This window comes from Micromesistius poutassou (genome assembly GCF_964030765.1).
Source record: "Micromesistius poutassou genome assembly, contig: SCAFFOLD_2391, whole genome shotgun sequence".
Taxonomy (NCBI): Eukaryota; Metazoa; Chordata; class Actinopteri; order Gadiformes; family Gadidae; genus Micromesistius; species Micromesistius poutassou.
The window spans coordinates 1-17500 of record NW_028178116.1 but is presented as its reverse complement, the minus strand read 5'-3'; the positions used below and the strand labels follow the sequence as shown (position 1 = coordinate 17500).

General features: G+C 56.7%; 2 protein-coding genes across 2 annotated transcripts in view; both read right to left on the bottom strand.

Annotated features, from left to right (window-relative positions):
* prdm11 (PR domain containing 11) overlaps positions 1–5466 on the bottom strand; it is a 6668-nt gene extending 1202 nt beyond the window's left edge. Inside the window, 7 exon segments of the mRNA XM_084490543.1 lie at positions 1–1078; positions 1558–1956; positions 2302–2489; positions 2592–2659; positions 3584–3840; positions 4782–4833; positions 4835–5466. The exon segment at positions 1–1078 is cut by the window's left edge and continues 1202 nt beyond it. Of these exon segments, the coding sequence (XP_084346669.1) occupies positions 1–1078; positions 1558–1956; positions 2302–2489; positions 2592–2659; positions 3584–3840; positions 4782–4833; positions 4835–4912 (2120 nt within the window). The 5' untranslated portion in view covers positions 4913–5466.
* A 4717-nt stretch (positions 5467–10183) lies between these two features.
* LOC311374778 (uncharacterized protein) lies at positions 10184–14713 on the bottom strand (the record flags this gene model as incomplete). The annotated part of the gene is made up of 5 exons (XM_084490545.1): positions 10184–11543; positions 12658–12761; positions 13387–13462; positions 13688–13843; positions 14571–14713. Coding segments are annotated over 5 exons (1838 nt in total), but the record flags the coding sequence as incomplete, so codon positions are not given.
* Positions 14714–17500: the final 2787 nt, after the last annotated feature.

Below are 17500 nucleotides of genomic sequence, written 5' to 3'. Positions count from 1 at the left end.
CCCAGGAACTCCGTCTCCTCCGACAGCGTGGGCGCGGTCAGACGGAGCTCGGCCATCATGCGGGGGGAGTAGCGGTAGAAGCCCAGGAGCTGCTTCAGGTTGCTCTCCAGGTCCTCCAGGCAGGACAGCTCCTTGCCGCTGATGACGTCCAACACCTCCAGATGAGGCCGGTGGATCATAACGGGAAGGGAGAGCAGCCAGGGGAGAACCCTCTGCAGAGCGAGGAACAGACTGCCTCGCATGCCCGCTGACATGGGGGCACCGTCCATCCCCACGCCGACCACCAGCGAGTCCTGAAACTGAAGGCCCAAGACACAGAACGCCCGATCCATGGCCTGGAGATAGCCGTCGACGCTGGCCTGGCTCAGCTTCTGCAGCGAGAGGAACTCTGTGTTGGGGGAACCGTCGTTGGTAGTGAACTGGACGTAGAAGGCCACCGTGTCTGGGAACAGGTCCTCACTCTGAGAGTCCATGAGCACGCTGAGGAACGGAGACAAGCGCATCTTCTCCGCGAGGTCTTCCCTCAGGGTGCGGGCGATGTGATGAACGAGGATCTGGCCGTCCCCTTCGTTGAGGTACTGCTCCACCACCTTCAGCTCACACCTCCTCAGCAGCTCCGCCAGCGGACGGAGGTCCGAGAAGGGCCGGCCCTCCACGGCCAGGTGGTACGCGGCGTTGAGGAGCACCGTCATGCTCCTGCACATCTCCTCCGTCTTCTCGGGGTGCATCTGCAGCTTGTACAGCTGCAGGCCCTTCTTGTGCAGGTTGCTCTGGCTGTGCAGCTTGATGGTGTGGATCTTGAACTGCTTGGAGCCCATGATGAAGGCCGAGGTGCGCGCCGACTGCACCGTGAACTGCCGGCACACGTGGCACCACATCTCGTTGAGCGCCGGCGAGTAGCGCAGGAACCAGAACTTCCTCAGCCACTCCTGCTTGAAGCGGCGGGCGCGGCGGTGCGGCCGTCTGGACGCCTCCCCGGCCGAGAGGAGCGGGTCGGCGCCCACGGACTCGTCGGCCGAGTCCAGGTCCTGGTCCTCCTCGTCCAGGACCATCTGGGGCGGGGTCAGCGGGTCCATGTCTAGACGCCACGAGGGGAAAGGTCAGCTGGTTAGCCACCGCTACACGCTTATAGTTAGCCTCACACCAGCTGGTTGAGGTTAACTAGCAGGTGTGAACTATAGGGTTAGATGAATGGGTGAGGGTAAGATGAATGGGTGAGGGTAAGGGTTAGGTGAATGGGTAAGGGTAAGGGTTAGATGAATGGGTTAGGGTAAGGGTTAGATGAATGGGTGAGGCTAAGGGTTAGATTAATGGGTTAGGTTAAGATGAATGGGTGAGGGTAAGGGTTAGGTGAATGGGTAAGGGTAAGGGTAAGATGAATGGGTGAGGCTAAGGGTTAGATTAATGGGTTATGGTAAGATGAATGGGTGAGGGTAAGAGTTAGATGAATGGGTGAGGGTAAGGGTTAGATGAATGGGTGAGGGTTAGATGAATGGGTGAGGGTTAGATGAAAGGGGCTCTAGATGGTCTAGATGTTCCAGAAGGTCATGACCCCACCACGGAGGTCTTCTATTGGTCCTTGCTCCAGGTTTGGGGGCGGAGCTGGGTCCATCTTCTGCCCTCTGAGCTGGTGAAGCTCCGCCTCCAGCTGGAAGATTCTCAGCCTCAGTTTGATGCAGTTGGGACACGAAGAGGTGGAGGACTGCTCCTCCTGCTCCTCCTGCTCCTCCTGCTCCTCCTGCTCCTCCTCCTCCTCCTCCACCTTCACCGGTCGCAGAGCTTCTGCAGACAGACGCCTCCTCTTGGCCAGCCTGCTGGGCGGAGGACCTGAGAGAGGCCTGAGGCCGGGCTGGCCTCCTCTGGAGGCGGAGTCGCTCTGCGTCCTCTCAGCAGGAGGAGGAGCCTCGCCGCCGGGGCCCCTCCCACACGGCGGACCCCCCCGTCTCCGGTCGGACCCTGAAACACAGTGGCAGGTCTGAGGGCAACACCTGGTACACGGGTCACCAGGGTAACAACACCGGTCACCAGGGTAACAACACCGGTCACCTGGGTAACAACACCGGTCACCTGGGTAACAACACCGGTCACCAGGGTAACAACACCGGTCACCAGGGTAACAACACCGGTCACCAGGGTAACAACACCGGTCACCTGGGTAACAACACCGGTCACCTGGGTAACAACACCGGTCACCAGGGTAACAACACCGGTCACCAGGGTAACAACACCGGTCACCTGGGTAACAACACCGGTCACCTGGGTAACAACACCGGTCACCAGGGTAACAACACCGGGCCTCACCTGGGTGCAGGCTGCAGTCGATGCTGAGCTCTGATAGGCTGTGCAGACGTGTGACGTAGTCGTCTCCGTACCACACCCGCAGCCGGTCGCCCGGCAACAGCGGCCGGCTGGCGCTGAAGTACAGCTGCCCGCCGCGCTGGAACGCCGTCAGGTTCCGCTCCGCGTTCTCCGACGAGATCCGCACGTACCTGTCAGAGGAACACATGTTCTAAGGTTCCTGAGAGAGGAAGGCGTGTTCTAACCCCCCCGGTCACTGGTTCTCCGTCTTCTCCTGGTTCTAAGCTGAATACCTCATCCAGTTGGCTGTGGTCTCGTCGCTGCCGTCGATGGAGTGATAAGTGTTGTTGACGTCAACGATCTGCAGAGAACAGCACGAGGCAGGGTGGATCATTATTATTACACTAGGTACATTACTAGATCATTCTTTACATATTTACACATTAGTCAGACGCTAGAACACAAAGCAGTTTACAGGATCCAGGTCAACTAACCCACCCAACTGAGAGGTCAACTAACCCACCCAACTGAGAGGTCAACTAACCCAACTGAGAGGTCAACTAACCCAACTGAGAGGTCAACTAACCCAACTGAGAGGTCAACTAACCCACCCAACTGAGAGGTCAACTAACCCACCCAACTGAGAGGTCAACTAACCCAACTGAGAGGTCAACTAACCCAACTGAGAGGTCAACTAACCCACCCAACTGAGAGGTCAACTAACCCAACTGAGAGGTCAACTACCCCACCTGGTATTGGACATGGAGAATCACTAGGTTAACCCATTCCCCGTATACACTAACCATCACTAGGTTAACCCATTCCCCGTATACACTAACCATCACTAGGTTAACCCATTCCCCGTATACACTAACCATCACTAGGTTAACCCATTCCCCGTATACACTAACCATCACTAGGTTAACCCATTCCCCGTATACACTAACCATCACTAGGTTAACCCATTCCCCGTATACACTAACCATCACTAGGTTAACCCATTCCCCGTATACACTAACCATCACTAGCTTAACCCATTCCCTGTATACACTAACCATCACTAGGTTAACCCGTTCCCCGTATACACTAACCATCACTAGGTTAACCCGTACACACTAACCATCACTAGGTTAACCCGTTCCCACTAACCATCACTAGGTTAACCCGTTATGTACACACTAACCATCACTAGGTTAACCCGTACACACTAACCATCACTAGGTTAACCCGTACACACTAACCATCACTAGGTTAACCCGTTATGTACCGGGACGTTGATACTCACGATCCAGGAGTGTGCGGTGGAGCGGCCCCTGGGGACGCGCTCTCCCTCGTAGGGCCCGAACACGGCCCCCTGGGGGATGCTCTGGGCCCCGCAGCGCACCTCCACCCGCCCGCCCTCCGGGGCCACCCGCAGGCCGGGGGGGGCGGAGCGCAGCGCCCGGCCGGGCCGGCCCGGGGGCGCGGGGCTGTCCCGGATCAGGACGGGCGGCCCGTGGGCGGGGCACTGGGAGAGGAAGGGCTGCTGGCACTGTGGGCACACTGGGAGCAGTGGGAGCAGTGGGGGGTGTGGTTCAGTCAGGGGCCCGGGGCCCTGGGGCCGGCAGTCAGGGGCCCGGGGCCCTGGGGCCGGCAGTCAGTCAGGGGCCCGGGGCCCTGGGGCCGGCAGAGGGGCCCGGGGCCCTGGGGCCGGCAGTCAGGGGCCCGGGGCCCTGGGGCCGGCAGGACCTCCTCCAGAGGTATTAATCTGCTGTTTTGATTTGCAGACGCACTCTGAGTGAATAATCTAATCTTTTGTTGAATCGATTCTGGTTTTAGATTCTGGTCTCCAGAACAGGTTGTGAACACGACCTCCACTGAAGCTAACTCTTGTTATTAAGTTATAAATATTAATATCTGGTCATGACCTCAGCTTCCAGGTCAACATCAGCTGGAGAATTTAGCCTGCCGCTAGTTAGCCTGCCACTGGTTAGCCTGCTCAGTTAGCCTGCCGCTGGTTAGCCTGCCGCTGGTTAGCCTGCTCAGTTAGCCTGCCGCTGGTTAGCCTGCCGCTGGTTAGCCTGCCGCTAGTTAGCCTGCCGCTGGTTAGCCTGCCGCTGGTTAGCCTGCTCAGTTAGCCTGCCGCTGGTTAGCCTGCTCAGTTAGCCTGCCGCTGGTTAGCCTGCTCAGTTAGCCTGCCGCTGGTTAGCCTGCCGCTGGTTAGCCTGCTCAGTTAGCCTGCTCAGTTAGCCTGCCGCTGGTTAGCCTGCTCAGTTAGCCTGCCGCTGGTTAGCCTGCTCAGTTAGCCTGCCGCTGGTTAGCCTGCCGCTGGTTAGCCTGCTCAGTTAGCCTGCCGCTGGTTAGCCTACCGCTAGTTAGCCTGCTCAGTTAGCCTGCCGCTGGTTAGCCTGCTCAGTTAGCCTGCTGCTAGTTAGCCTGCTGCTAGTTAGCCTGCTGCTGCCCGACCAAAATTAAAATGTTCTGATAGAAAAGTTATATCTTACCCCAGAAGTCTGGGTCGCTCATGGAGACGCCATCGTGGTCTGAGGGGGCGTGGTCTGAGGGGGCGTGGTCTGAGGGGGCGTGGTCTGAGGAGGCTTAGTCCAGAACATATTCTACTGAATATCTGAAACATTCATAATTAATAAAGAACATTCCTACAACCATGTGACCAAGGGGGCGTGTCCTTATGAACCTTGTCACACATGTGACCAAGGGGGCGTGTCCCGATGAACCTGGTCACACATGTGACCAAGGGGGCGTGTCCTGACGAACCTGGCCACACATGTGACCAAGGGGGCGTGTCCTGATGAACCTGGTCACACATGTGACCAAGGGGGCGTGTCCTGGAACGGACCGCTCTCAGAAATGGTTCTCACATAAAACCGAACCACTCCCGCAACGTCCCGTCAGCGTAACGCCAACTGACACACGTGATGGTCGCTCTTCACCCCGACTATAGACTACAGTGTGAGGTTATGAAACACATGTTTACATGTCCCATTTCCGACAAAAAAAAACATCATTTAACGCGTGACGTCGCTGACCGCAGAGGCGTGAGAATCTGAGGACGGCCCGGGTGATGAGGCTCGGGTCACGATGTGGTTTGGGGTCGCGATGTGCCCGTGGTTTGAGTCGCGATGTGCCTGTGGTTCGGGTCACGATGTGGTTTAGGGTCGCGATGTGGCTGTGGTTTAGGGTCGCGATGTGCCCGTGGTTTGAGTCGCGATGTGGCTGTGGTTTAGGGTCGCGATGTGCCTGTGGTTTGGGTCACGATGTGGTTTAGGGTCGCGATGTGGCTGTGGTTCGGGTCGCCGTGTCCACGATGGGCCACATTGGCGGGCGATACTCACCTAGAACAACGCAGCGAGGTCGCGACCCCGCAGCATCCCCGCACCTCCGGAAGCACCCACCGACTCTTGGCTTCGACCCCGCCCCGGGCGACGGCGAATCCCGGATTAAAACTGTGCAATGACTCGGTCGCCTTCCCGATCTTTGACCACCATTTTCCACAGGAAATGACATGGAAAAACGGAAGAAAGATCCGTGTGTGTGTAAAGTGTATGTGTGTGTGGCCGCCTGCTCCAGGAGCCTCCAGAAGAACGAGCTTCTCGCCGCAGAGTCCAGACAACAGACGACGACTTCGCTTTTCACAATTTATTAACAAAATGGTAAAATAAATAAATACAAATTGATCAAATGCTCCTAATATTAAGGTCTTCCCATGTCCCTACAGTATTCCTAAACACGCCCCAGAGGTAATGTCCACCGGACCAGTCACAATGTCAGGCCAACAGAAGACACAAACAAACACATTCCTTTCAAAAGATCATGAAAAAAATACAAACAATTATACAAATATTCATACTGTGTAATTAACAATTTACACATTAGTCAGCACACCACGGTGAACTTCTCTTTATTCGTTTTCGCTACAATGCATCTCACCAACGGAAGATGGAAAAAAAAGAATCTGTTAACCCTTAGCCGCCGACCCCCAGGGGAACCGGAGGGGAACCGGAGGGGAACCGGAGGGGAGCGGGAACCCAGCGGCGAGGAGCAGAGAACCGGGGGGGGGGGGGGGGGGGGAGGGGGCGGGTTCTAGTGGTTCAGGGGCCGGCTCTAAGGCTGGGGGGGGGGGGGGGGAACTCAGGTCAGGAGCAGTGTCTAAGGGCCAAGAGTCGAGTTCTAAGGGCTGAGATGGTTCTAAGGCTGAGGAGAGTTCCAAGGATGAGGATGGATCTAAGGGTAAGGAGGAGGGACTAAGGGTAAGGAGGAGGGACTAAGGGTAAGGAGGAGGGACTAAGGGTAAGGGGGAGGGATATGTCATGTTTAACAATACTAGAAGGCCACAATCATGACTTGGATTATTTCAACTAATAAATGGCGACATTACGAGATGCTCCAGGAACACGGTCTGGGCTCAGGAAGTGGTGTTGAACAACGTCTGTATGCATAAAGATTTGAACTCCCTCTAATTCCGCCAGCAGCGAGCGCTAGGCCCGGGGGCTAGCTGCTCGGCGGCGGCGGCGGCGGCGGCTGATATGTAGCACATACATAGAGGCCTCCCACCCACCCTGCAGAACTCTTTGGATATATCGGATTCACATCTCGTCCCACTGGTTTCTAGAACTACTTCTGATCTCACTGTGGAATATAGCATTAGCGCCAAGCTAATGAGTGACGCTAGGTCCGTTCAGACCGGGTGGAATGTAGCGACGCCGCTGCGTTGGGGGGGGGAGTGTTGTCACACTACGATGTCCGACCGGCAACTTTACAAAAACTTTAGAAACAAAGATAAAGCATAATGTATTTTCAACCGCTTCGACAAATGTATAAAAAACTTGCATAAGAAGGCATGCGTTCAATTGGACTGAGAATACAGATGACCTGGTTGGGTTTAACGCCATCTGCTTATTACAACTGGTTGGCTAACCCAGGGGTACGCTAACCCAGGGCTAGGCTAACCCAGGGGTACGCTAACCCAGGGCTAGGCTAACCCAGGGGTACGCTAACCCAGGGCTAGGCTAACCCAGGGGTACGCTAACCCAGGGCTAGGCTAACCCAGGGGTACGCTAACCCAGGGGTACGCTAACCCATGGCTACGCTAACCCAGGGCTAGGCTAACCCAGAGGTACGCTAACCCAAGGCTAGGCTAACCGGAGTGTGGGGGGGGTCCACTCTGGACTGGTATACAGAGGCAGAATAGAGAAGACATATCTATATATAGATATATATAGATATGTACACATATACATACACACATGTATATACACAGAGCCGAATCAGAGACCCTAATACTGGGCAAAGGAAAAGTGCTGCAGCCAGTGAGCGACTCGTTAACCAATCAGAGGACTGGTGACGTTAACCAACCAATCAGAGGACTGGTGACGTTAACCAACCAGAGGACTGGTGACGTTAACCAATCAGAGGACTGGTGACGTTAACCAACCAATCAGAGGCTGGTGACTTTAACCAACCAACCAGAGGACTGGTGACGTTAACCAATCAGAGGACTGGTGACGTTAACCAATCAGAGGACTGGTGATGTTAACCAATCAGAGGACTGGTGACGTTAACCAACCAATCAGAGGCTGGTGACTTTAACCAACCAATCAGAGGACTGGTGACGTTAACCAACCAGAGGACTGGTGACGTTAACCAACCAGAGGACTGGTGACGTTAACCAACCAGAGGACTGGTGACGTTAACCAACCAATCAGAGGCTGGTGACTTTAACCAACCAATCAGAGGACTGGTGACGTTAACCAACCAACCAGAGGACTGGTGACGTTAACCAACCAGAGGACTGGTGACGTTAACCAACCAGACGGCTGTAAGGCAGCAACACTGAGCGGTCGGACTGGTCCAGTGGACTGGTGGGGGGGGGGAGGAGCCTAGCCAGGGAGGCGTGGTCACAGTGTTAATCTGCCGTGTGAGGAAGGCACTCGGGTACCAACGGAGGGAGGAGCAGAGGGGGAATGTGGTCCAATCTGGCAACCTCCACGCCCTGAACACGTGATCCTTCTGCCCTGTTCAGGAACCGCTCGGACATCAACACCCGAGCAGGATAAAAGAAACGTAACGGAACGGATAACGTGCTGACTCCCGGTTAGCGCTTCGACGGGGGGCCGCCGGCGCTCGTCGTCGCAGTGCCAGCAGTGGAGCCCAGAGCAGGAGCAGCAGATCTCAAGGCCAGGCTAGTGGAACACTGAGCGCCCCGGTGGACATGATATGAAGAACAGGAGCCGATGAAACAGCCCATAAAAAAAAAAAAAAATGGAATTACTTCTATAGAAAATCAACGCAAATTAAACAAAAATAACCTCATCATAGTCATGTATGTGTGGGAGGGGCGGGGGGCGGGGGGGGGGGGGGTAATACCTTGAGGGTTGAAAAAAGTCAATTTGTTTTATGAAACTTAATTTCCCAGAGTGCATTGCATCACAAGGCACCATCAGTGGAGCGGGGACACTAGTCACCAGTCCTACCACCAGTACATACCAGTAATACCAACCAGTAGACCCCAGTGGTACCAGTAGACGTGATCAGTTCTGCTCACTGATTCTGCCTCCATGATGTCAGGTCCTCTCCGACCACACAGAGATGGGGGGGTGGGGGAGGGGGCGGGGGGGCGGGACACATGGGGGGGGTGGGGGGTCAAAATCAACCTAATGATCCTCAGACACATGGGGGGGGGGGTGGTGGAGGGGGGGGGGGGTTCCTTCTAGAAAAATATTGGCAATGTGTGTGTGTGGCGGCTGGGAGGGGCTCAGGGCAGCTCCTCGACGTACAAAAGGCTCTCAGCACTGGGTGGGATATGCAGCAAGCTTGTGCTTTAATCTCCAGACGATATGATATATCTACAGACCCGGGTCGTCTCCACGTCCGATGTAGACGTGTAGATGGAACTAGATCCGTGTTATGGGGAGTGATCTCTGGGCTCCTCTTCCCACAATGCACCAGCTCCCTCGCGGTCCGCCCCGCAGCCAATCCCCTGCTGGATTTAGATGCATTGGATTTTGGCAGTTGAGAATTTAACAAAAAAAAGGTATGCAGGGACAAAGTTCTCCGCTTGTAAAGAGGATCCCTTCGTATTAACCACGCCGGTCCGTCGGGCTCCGGAACAAAAGCACTTATTCTGAAAACTAGGAAGACCTGAATATGTTTTCCTTTAAAAAGAAACACAGCCCAGAAATAGTTTTGTGTTGTCATTGCAATATTGCAATTTCACATTTAGTGCTCACAGTTGACACTTGACTCACAAATGAAACTCAATCACTACACTGGACCAACATCACTGAAAACAACTTGTAGGCCAACACTCACATGGGACACACACCGGCCTCAGCGCCCCCCCCCCCCCCCCCCCGCCTCCAGGCCCTGGGCTCTAGGACCGGGTCCTCAGCCCCCCCCCGCCTCCAGGAGCCCAGGAGCCAGAGGCTGATGTGTTGGGTGGTGGTGGGGGGGTGGGTGGGTCACATTATTCAGGAGACGGTCGGTTGGGGCAGAACTAATACTGCTGCTTCAGACCACCAGAGCTCCCGTCTGGCTCCAGCTCTCGGGGGTCCGGACCGGGTACCACCCCCACCGGGACCCCGGTCGGACCCCCCCCCCCCCCCCCCCCCAGTCCCACGGAGCCGTGCCCTGCTGGACCCGGTCTGTCGGAGCAGGCACAGACTGGTGTGATCAGAGAGTCCCCCTCCTCCTCCTCTAATTGGCGTGACGACCTCGTTGACCTCCCCAGAGCCCCGTCACGGGGCCGTATATCTACCATTGACACAGTCTGACAATACGATGCAAACAAACAACATTTATACAGATTGGCAACTTCAGGGCACCCCGAGGTGCAAGCAGAGAGTCTTCTTTTGTATATACGGGGGGGGGGGGGGGGGAGGGGGGGGGCGTTACTTCTTGGTGTCCAGAGTACTGAGGGGGTCGGGGAGGGGGGGCCAGCGGGGCGCTGAGGTTTTGCTGTTGTTGCTGTCGGTCACCTCCTCCTCCTCCTCCTCCTCCTCCTCCGGCGCCGCCTCCTCTGAGGCCCCACGGGCCCCCAGCGGGCCCTCCGCCCCGGGGGCCACGCCTGCCCCGGGGGCCACGCCCGTACCGTTGGTGGTGGTGGTGGCGGCGGCGGCGGCGGCGGCGGCGTCCCCCTCTGAGCCGCCCGGCCCCGCCGTGGTCTCCTCCCCGGGCCCCTGGGGGCCGTCCTCCTCTGGGCCGGCGGCGGCCGGCCCCGGGCGGGCCCCGCTGGTCTCTGCGTGTGTCTGAGCGTCCCGGACCTCCTCCTCCTGCTCCGCTAGTCCGGCCTCAGCAGGGAGGGGGGGGGCCGCAGCCCCCCCCGACTCCACCGCCGCCGCCGCCGCCGCCGGGGGGGCGGCCGCAGCGGGGGGCTCTGTGGGGGGGGCACTGGCCTCCGTTTCTACAGGAGTGGGGACCTGCACCGTGGGGACCTGCACCGTGGGGACCTGCGTGGTGGGGACCTCCGCGGTGGGGACCTGCGTGGTGGGGACCTCTGTGGTGGGGACCTGCGCGGTGGGGACCTGCGCGGTGGGGACCTGCGCGGTGGGGACCTCCGTGGTGGGGACCTCCGTGGTGGGGACCTGTGCGGTGGGGACCTGCGCGGTGGGGACCTGCGCGGTGGGGTCAAGCCTGGTAGTGACCTCTGCCAAAAAGACCTGTGTGATGGGGACCTGGGCGGTGGGGACGGCCTGCTTGACGGGGAGGGCCTGCGCGGTGGGGACCTGCGTGACGGGGACCTGCGCGGTGGGGACCTGCGCGGTGGGGACCTGCGTGGTGGGGACCTGCGCGGTGGGGACCTGCGCGGTGGGGACCTGCGTGGTGGGGACCTGCGCGACAGGGACCTGCGCGACGGGGAGCTGCGCGACAGGGAGCTGCGCGACGGGGACCTGCGTGACAGGGACCTGCGCGACGGGGACCTCTCTCACGAGGACCTGCACGATGGGGACCTGCATGGTGGGGAACTGCACTGTAGGGACTTGTACAGTGGGCACCTGCGCAGTGGGGACCTGCGCGACGGGGACCTGCGCGACGGGGACCTGCGCGACGGGGACCTGCGCGACGGGGACCTGCGCGACGGGGACCTGCGCGACGGGGACCTGCGCGGTGGGGACACTGGTCTCTGTCTCCAGAAGAGCCTTATTGAAGTTGAAGGCCTGGATGAGGCGGATCAGGTGCTTGACCTTCTCCAGGGACTGGCTCATCTCCTTCTGCCTCGCCAGGATGTTGTTTTTGGTTTCCATGCATTTCTAACGACAAACGGAAAGAAAGGTGGAGTCAATAAATCATGCTACTATAGACGGATATCTAAATATTACGATATTAAAGAAAATACTGATATTCCTACGCTACTATAGACCGATATCGAAATATTACAGAAAAATACTGATATTCCTACGCTACTATTGACCATTACCGATATTCCTATGCAAGGTTCAGAAACACAACATAACAGACCCCCCCAGTAGAGGGCAGACTGGTGGTACCACGTACTCAGGGCTCCACAGTAACAGTCAAGCTAGTTAGAGTTCGGGGGAACCCCAAGAGCTCAGTCCCATAGGAGACCCAAAGAATCCTGTTCTCAGGGGCGCCCCACAAGCCCAGCAGATATTAGCAGTGTTTAAGACCGACTTTGTGGATAAAATGGATAATACATCCGTTTTAAGTCGTTTCTCACATTCATGGTTAGAAAAAAGGTAGAGTCAATAAATCAACTACTGTGTGTTCAACTGTTAGATACAGGGTGACTACTAGTTTACGGTACTACGACTAGTGCCTGTGAGCCAGCATCATGTAGGTCAGTGTCTGTGAGCCAGCATCATGTAGGTCAGTGTCTGTGAGCCAGCATCATGTAGGTCAGTGTCTGTGAGCCAGCATCATGTAGGTCAGTGTCTGTGAGCCAGCATCATGTAGGTCAGTGTCTGTGAGCCAGCATCATGTAGGTCAGTGTCTGTGAGCCAGCATCATGTAGGTCAGTGTCTGTGAGCCAGCATCATGTAGGTCAGTGTCTGTGAGCCAGCATCATGTAGGTCAGTGTCTGTGAGCCAGCATCATGTAGGTCAGTGTCTGTGAGCCAGCATCATGTAGGTCAGTGTCTGTGAGCCAGCATCATGTAGGTCAGTGTCTGTGAGCCAGCATCATGTAGGTCAGTGTCTGTGAGCCAGCATCACGTAGGTCAGTGTCTGTGAGCCAGCATCATGTAGGTCAGTGTCTGTGAGCCAGCATCATGTAGGTCAGTGTCTGTGAGCCAGCATCATGTAGGTCAGTGTCTGTGAGCCAGCATCATGTAGGTCAGTGTCTGTGAGCCAGCATCATGTAGGTCAGTGTGTTAGTTACAGGGTGACCACTAGTTAAGTCGGTTACTGTTATGGAGTTGCTGAGCTGTTTGACGCGCTGCTCCAGTTGTTCTCGCTCCGTCTTCAGCTCAGAACTCCACTTCATCAGCTTCTGTTTCTCTTCTTCTTTAGCTGCAACACATCATCGTAACCATGACAACCACATCATCTTAAACACGTCATGTAACCATGACAACCACGTCACGTAACCATGACAACCACGTCACGTAACCATGACAACCACGTCACGTAACCATGACAACCACATCATCGTAACCATGACAACCACATCATCATAACTATGACAACCACATCATGTAACCATGACAACCACATCATCTTAAACACGTCATTGTAACCATGACAACCACATCATGTAACCATGACAACCACATCATCATAACTATGACAACCACATCATGTAACCATGACAACCACATCAGCATAACTATGACAACCACATCATGTAACCATGACAACCACATCATCATAACCACGTCATTGTAACCATGACAACCACATCACCCCGTTAACTACAGCGACGACACATCACCGGGACTACGACAGTGTGACCCTGGGTTGCGCTGACTGTGACACGCGGTGAAACGCACACGTGGTGACTATGACAACCACATCTTCTTGAGCTACAGGGAGACATGCATCAGTGTAACTATGACAACCAGTGCAGTGAAACACATCCCTGTAGCTATGACAACCACACCATCTGGGGCGGCGGTGCAGCGGGGGAACAGGTCACCTTCTTTGTAGGCGATGTAGGAGTGAACGATGGCCAGGGTGCCGGGCCAGGGGATGGCCTCTTCCTTCTTCAGGATCTGCAAAGGAAGGTTTGAGTCGTCATGGTGACTGAGAGGGAGGTCACCACCCAGAAGAGACAACACTGAAGGACAGGAAATGGACTGGATGGATTATGGGATGTCTTATATTTAACAGAATGACAATGTGTGAACATCAAAGTGAACCTTACAAAGGAACGAACAGTCCTACGGTGAGCTGCCCTGCTCTCGGCCCAGAGGCCCCCGGGGCCCCGCTGCAGTTACCTGATCTTGACATTTGGGACAGATCCACATGCCTTTAGGAATGGTTTTCAGCGGGGGGTCCAGGCAGTCCAGGTGGTACACGCGCGAACACGTGTCGCACATGAGCAACTGCCCACTGCGCCTGCACACAGTGCAGAAGTCCTCATGGACGTCTCCCTGTGGAACAACGGGACCCGTCAGTTCCCCTCGCCACCACAGGGGGGGGGCGTGGCCACCCGCGCCGTGGGGGGGGGGGGGGGGGGGGCGGGGCCCGCCGGCGCTGTTGTGTGGGCGGAGCCACCCAAACACCGTGGGCGGAGCCTTCCCCCCCCGACACCGTGGGCGGGAGCCACCCGACATTGCGGGCGGAGCCACGCTACACCGTGGGTGTGGTCATCCGACAAACGTGGATTGAGCCGCCCCACGTAGTGAGCGTGTCAGCGCCCGTCTTGTGGGGGTGGAGCCACACGCCCCCGGGGGGGCGGGGGGGGCGGGCGGGGGGGGGCGCTACGCTGGCCCTGAGGCTCATGGGGGACACATTCTGACTGTTCACTTTGTAAGGTGGAACCAAACTGTAAATCAACTGATGAGGGATGGCTGCTGATGGAGACGACAGACCCGATGGATGCGTGTGTGCGTGGAGGAACTGGGGTGCAGAGGGGGTTACCGGCCAATCGGCTGCGTGGGCTACATGAGAGACAGGGTTACCGGCCAATCGGCTGCGTGGGCTAAATGAGAGACAGGGTTACCGGCCAATCGGCTGCGTGGGCTAAATGATAGACAGGGTTACTGGCCAATAGTGCGTATGATGGGTTTTTAAACCCTCTGATTGGTTAAGATTAGGAGGGAAAGGGGAATCTGAGGCCCGGACTGAGGCCGTCTCCCCCCCCAGTGGTTTACTTACATCCCCGGAGGCGGGGCTAGGCAGGGGGAGGGTGTGAGCTGGGGGGGCGGGGGAGGGCTGGTCGGGGGCCGTGATGGAGGAGGGGGGAGTCGGGGTGAGGCCGCACAGCTCCGGCACGGCGGTGGTGTGTTTGGGTGGACGACCTGGGTGAGATGAGACGAGACAAGACGCAAAAAAACAAAGAACAAAAGAGAGATGGAGTAGGGGGCGGAGCGAGGGGCGGCGCCCGGCGGACGTACCTTGGAAAGGGAGTCTTCGTTGGCTAGCAGGAGAGAGGGGAGCGGTATAGAGCGAGGTTAGTCACACACAACACAGCCCCCGGTTAGCTACACGGACCAGCTCTGGGTTAGCTACACGGACCAGCTCTGGGTTAGCTACACGGACTAGCTCTGGGTTAGCTACACGGGCTAGCTCAGGGTTAGCTACACGGACTAGCTCTGGGTTAGCTACACGGACCAGCTCAGGGTTAGCTACACGGACTAGCTCTGGGTTAGCTACACGGACCAGCTCAGGGTTAGCTACACGGACTAGCTCTGGGTTAGCTACACGGGCTAGCTCAGGGTTAGCTACACGGACTAGCTCTGGGTTAGCTACACGGACCAGCTCAGGGTTAGCTACACGGACCAGCTCTGGGTTAGCTACACGGACCAGCCCCCGGTTAGCTACACGGACCAGCCCCCGGTTAGCTACACGGACCAGCTCTGGGTTAGCTACACGGACTAGCTCTGGGTTAGCTACACGGACCAGCTCAGGGTTAGCTACACGGACTAGCTCTGGGTTAGCTACACGGACCAGCTCAGGGTTAGCTACACGGACTAGCTCTGGGTTAGCTACACGGACCAGCTCAGGGTTAGCTACACGGACTAGCTCTGGGTTAGCTACACGGGCTAGCTCAGGGTTAGCTACACGGACTAGCTCTGGGTTAGCTACACGGACCAGCTCAGGGTTAGCTACACGGACTAGCTCTGGGTTAGCTACACGGACCAGCTCTGGGTTAGCTACACGGACCAGCTCTGGGTTAGCTACACGGACCAGCTCAGGGTTAGCTACACGGACTAGCTCTGGGTTAGCTACACGGGCTAGCTCTGGGTTAGCTACACGGACCAGCCCCCGGTTAGCTACACGGACCAGCCCCCGGTTAGCTACACGGACCAGCTCTGGGTTAGCTACACGGACCAGCTCTGGGTTAGCTACACGGACCAGCCCCCGGTTAGCTACACGGACTAGCTCTGGGTTAGCTACACGGACCAGCTCTGGGTTAGCTACACAGACTAGCTCTGGGTTAGCTACACAGACTAGCTCAGGGTTAGCTACACGGACTAGCTCTGGGTTAGCTACACGGACTAGCTCTGGGTTAGCTACACGGACTAGCTCTGGGTTAGCTACACGGACTAGCTCTGGGTTAGCTACACGGACTAGCTCTGGGTTAGCTACACGGACTAGCTCTGGGTTAGCTACACGGACTAGCTCTGGGTTAGCTACACGGACCAGCTCTGGGTTAGCTACACGGACTAGCTCTGGGTTAGCTACACGGACCAGCTCTGGGTTAGCTACACGGACCAGCTCTGGGTTAGCTACACGGACTAGCTCAGGGTTAGCTACACGGACTAGCTCTGGGTTAGCTACACGGACCAGCTCAGGGTTAGCTACACGGACTAGCTCAGGGTTAGCTACACGGACTAGCTCTGGGTTAGCTACACGGACTAGCTCAGGGTTAGCTACACGGACTAGCTCTGGGTTAGCTACACGGACCAGCTCTGGGTTAGCTACACGGACTAGCTCAGGGTTAGCTACACGGACTAGCTCTGGGTTAGCTACACGGACTAGCTCTGGGTTAGCTACACGGACTAGCTCTGGGTTAGCTACACGGACTAGCTCTGGGTTAGCTACACGGACTAGCTCTGGGTTAGCTACACGGGCTAGCTCTGGGTTAGCTACACGGGCTAGCTCTGGGTTAGCTAGACGGACCAGCTCTGGGTTAGCAATAGCCTAGCTCTGGGTTAGTAATAGCCTAGCTCTGGGTTAGCTACATGGACCAGCTCTGGGTTAGCTACATGGACTAGCTCAGGGTTAGCTACACGGACTAGCTCTGGGTTAGCTACACGGACTAGCTCTGGGTTAGCTACACGGACTAGCTCTGGGTTAGCTACACGGACTAGCTCAGGGTTAGCTACACGGACTAGCTCTGGGTTAGCTACACGGACTAGCTCTGGGTTAGCTACACGGACCAGCTCTGGGTTAGCTACACGGACCAGCTCTGGGTTAGCTACACGGACCAGCTCTGGGTTAGCTACACGGACCAGCTCTGGGTTAGCTACACGGACTAGCTCTGGGTTAGCTACACGGACTAGCTCTGGGTTAGCTACACGGGCTAGCTCAGGGTTAGCTACACGGGCTAGCTCAGGGTTAGCTACACGGACCAGCTCTGGGTTAGCTACACGGACCAGCTCTGGGTTAGCTACACGGACCAGCTCTGGGTTAGCTACACGGACCAGCTCTGGGTTAGCTACACGGACCAGCTCTGGGTTAGCTACACGGACCAGCTCTGGGTTAGCTACACGGACTAGCTCTGGGTTAGCTACACGGACTAGCTCTGGGTTAGCTACACGGACTAGCTCTGGGTTAGCTACACGGACCAGCTCTGGGTTAGCTACACGGACTAGCTCAGGGTTAGCTACACGGACCAGCTCTGGGTTAGCTACACGGACTAGCTCTGGGTTAGCTACACGGACTAGCTCAGGGATAGCTACACAGACTAGCTCTGGATTAGCTACATAGCCTAGCTCTTGGTTAGCTACATGGACCAGCTCTGGGTTAGCAATAGCCTAGCTCTGGGTTAGCTACATGGACCAGCTCTGGGTTAGCTACATGGACTAGCTCTGGGTTAGCAATAGCCTAGCTCTTGTTTAGCTACATGGACCAGCTCTGGG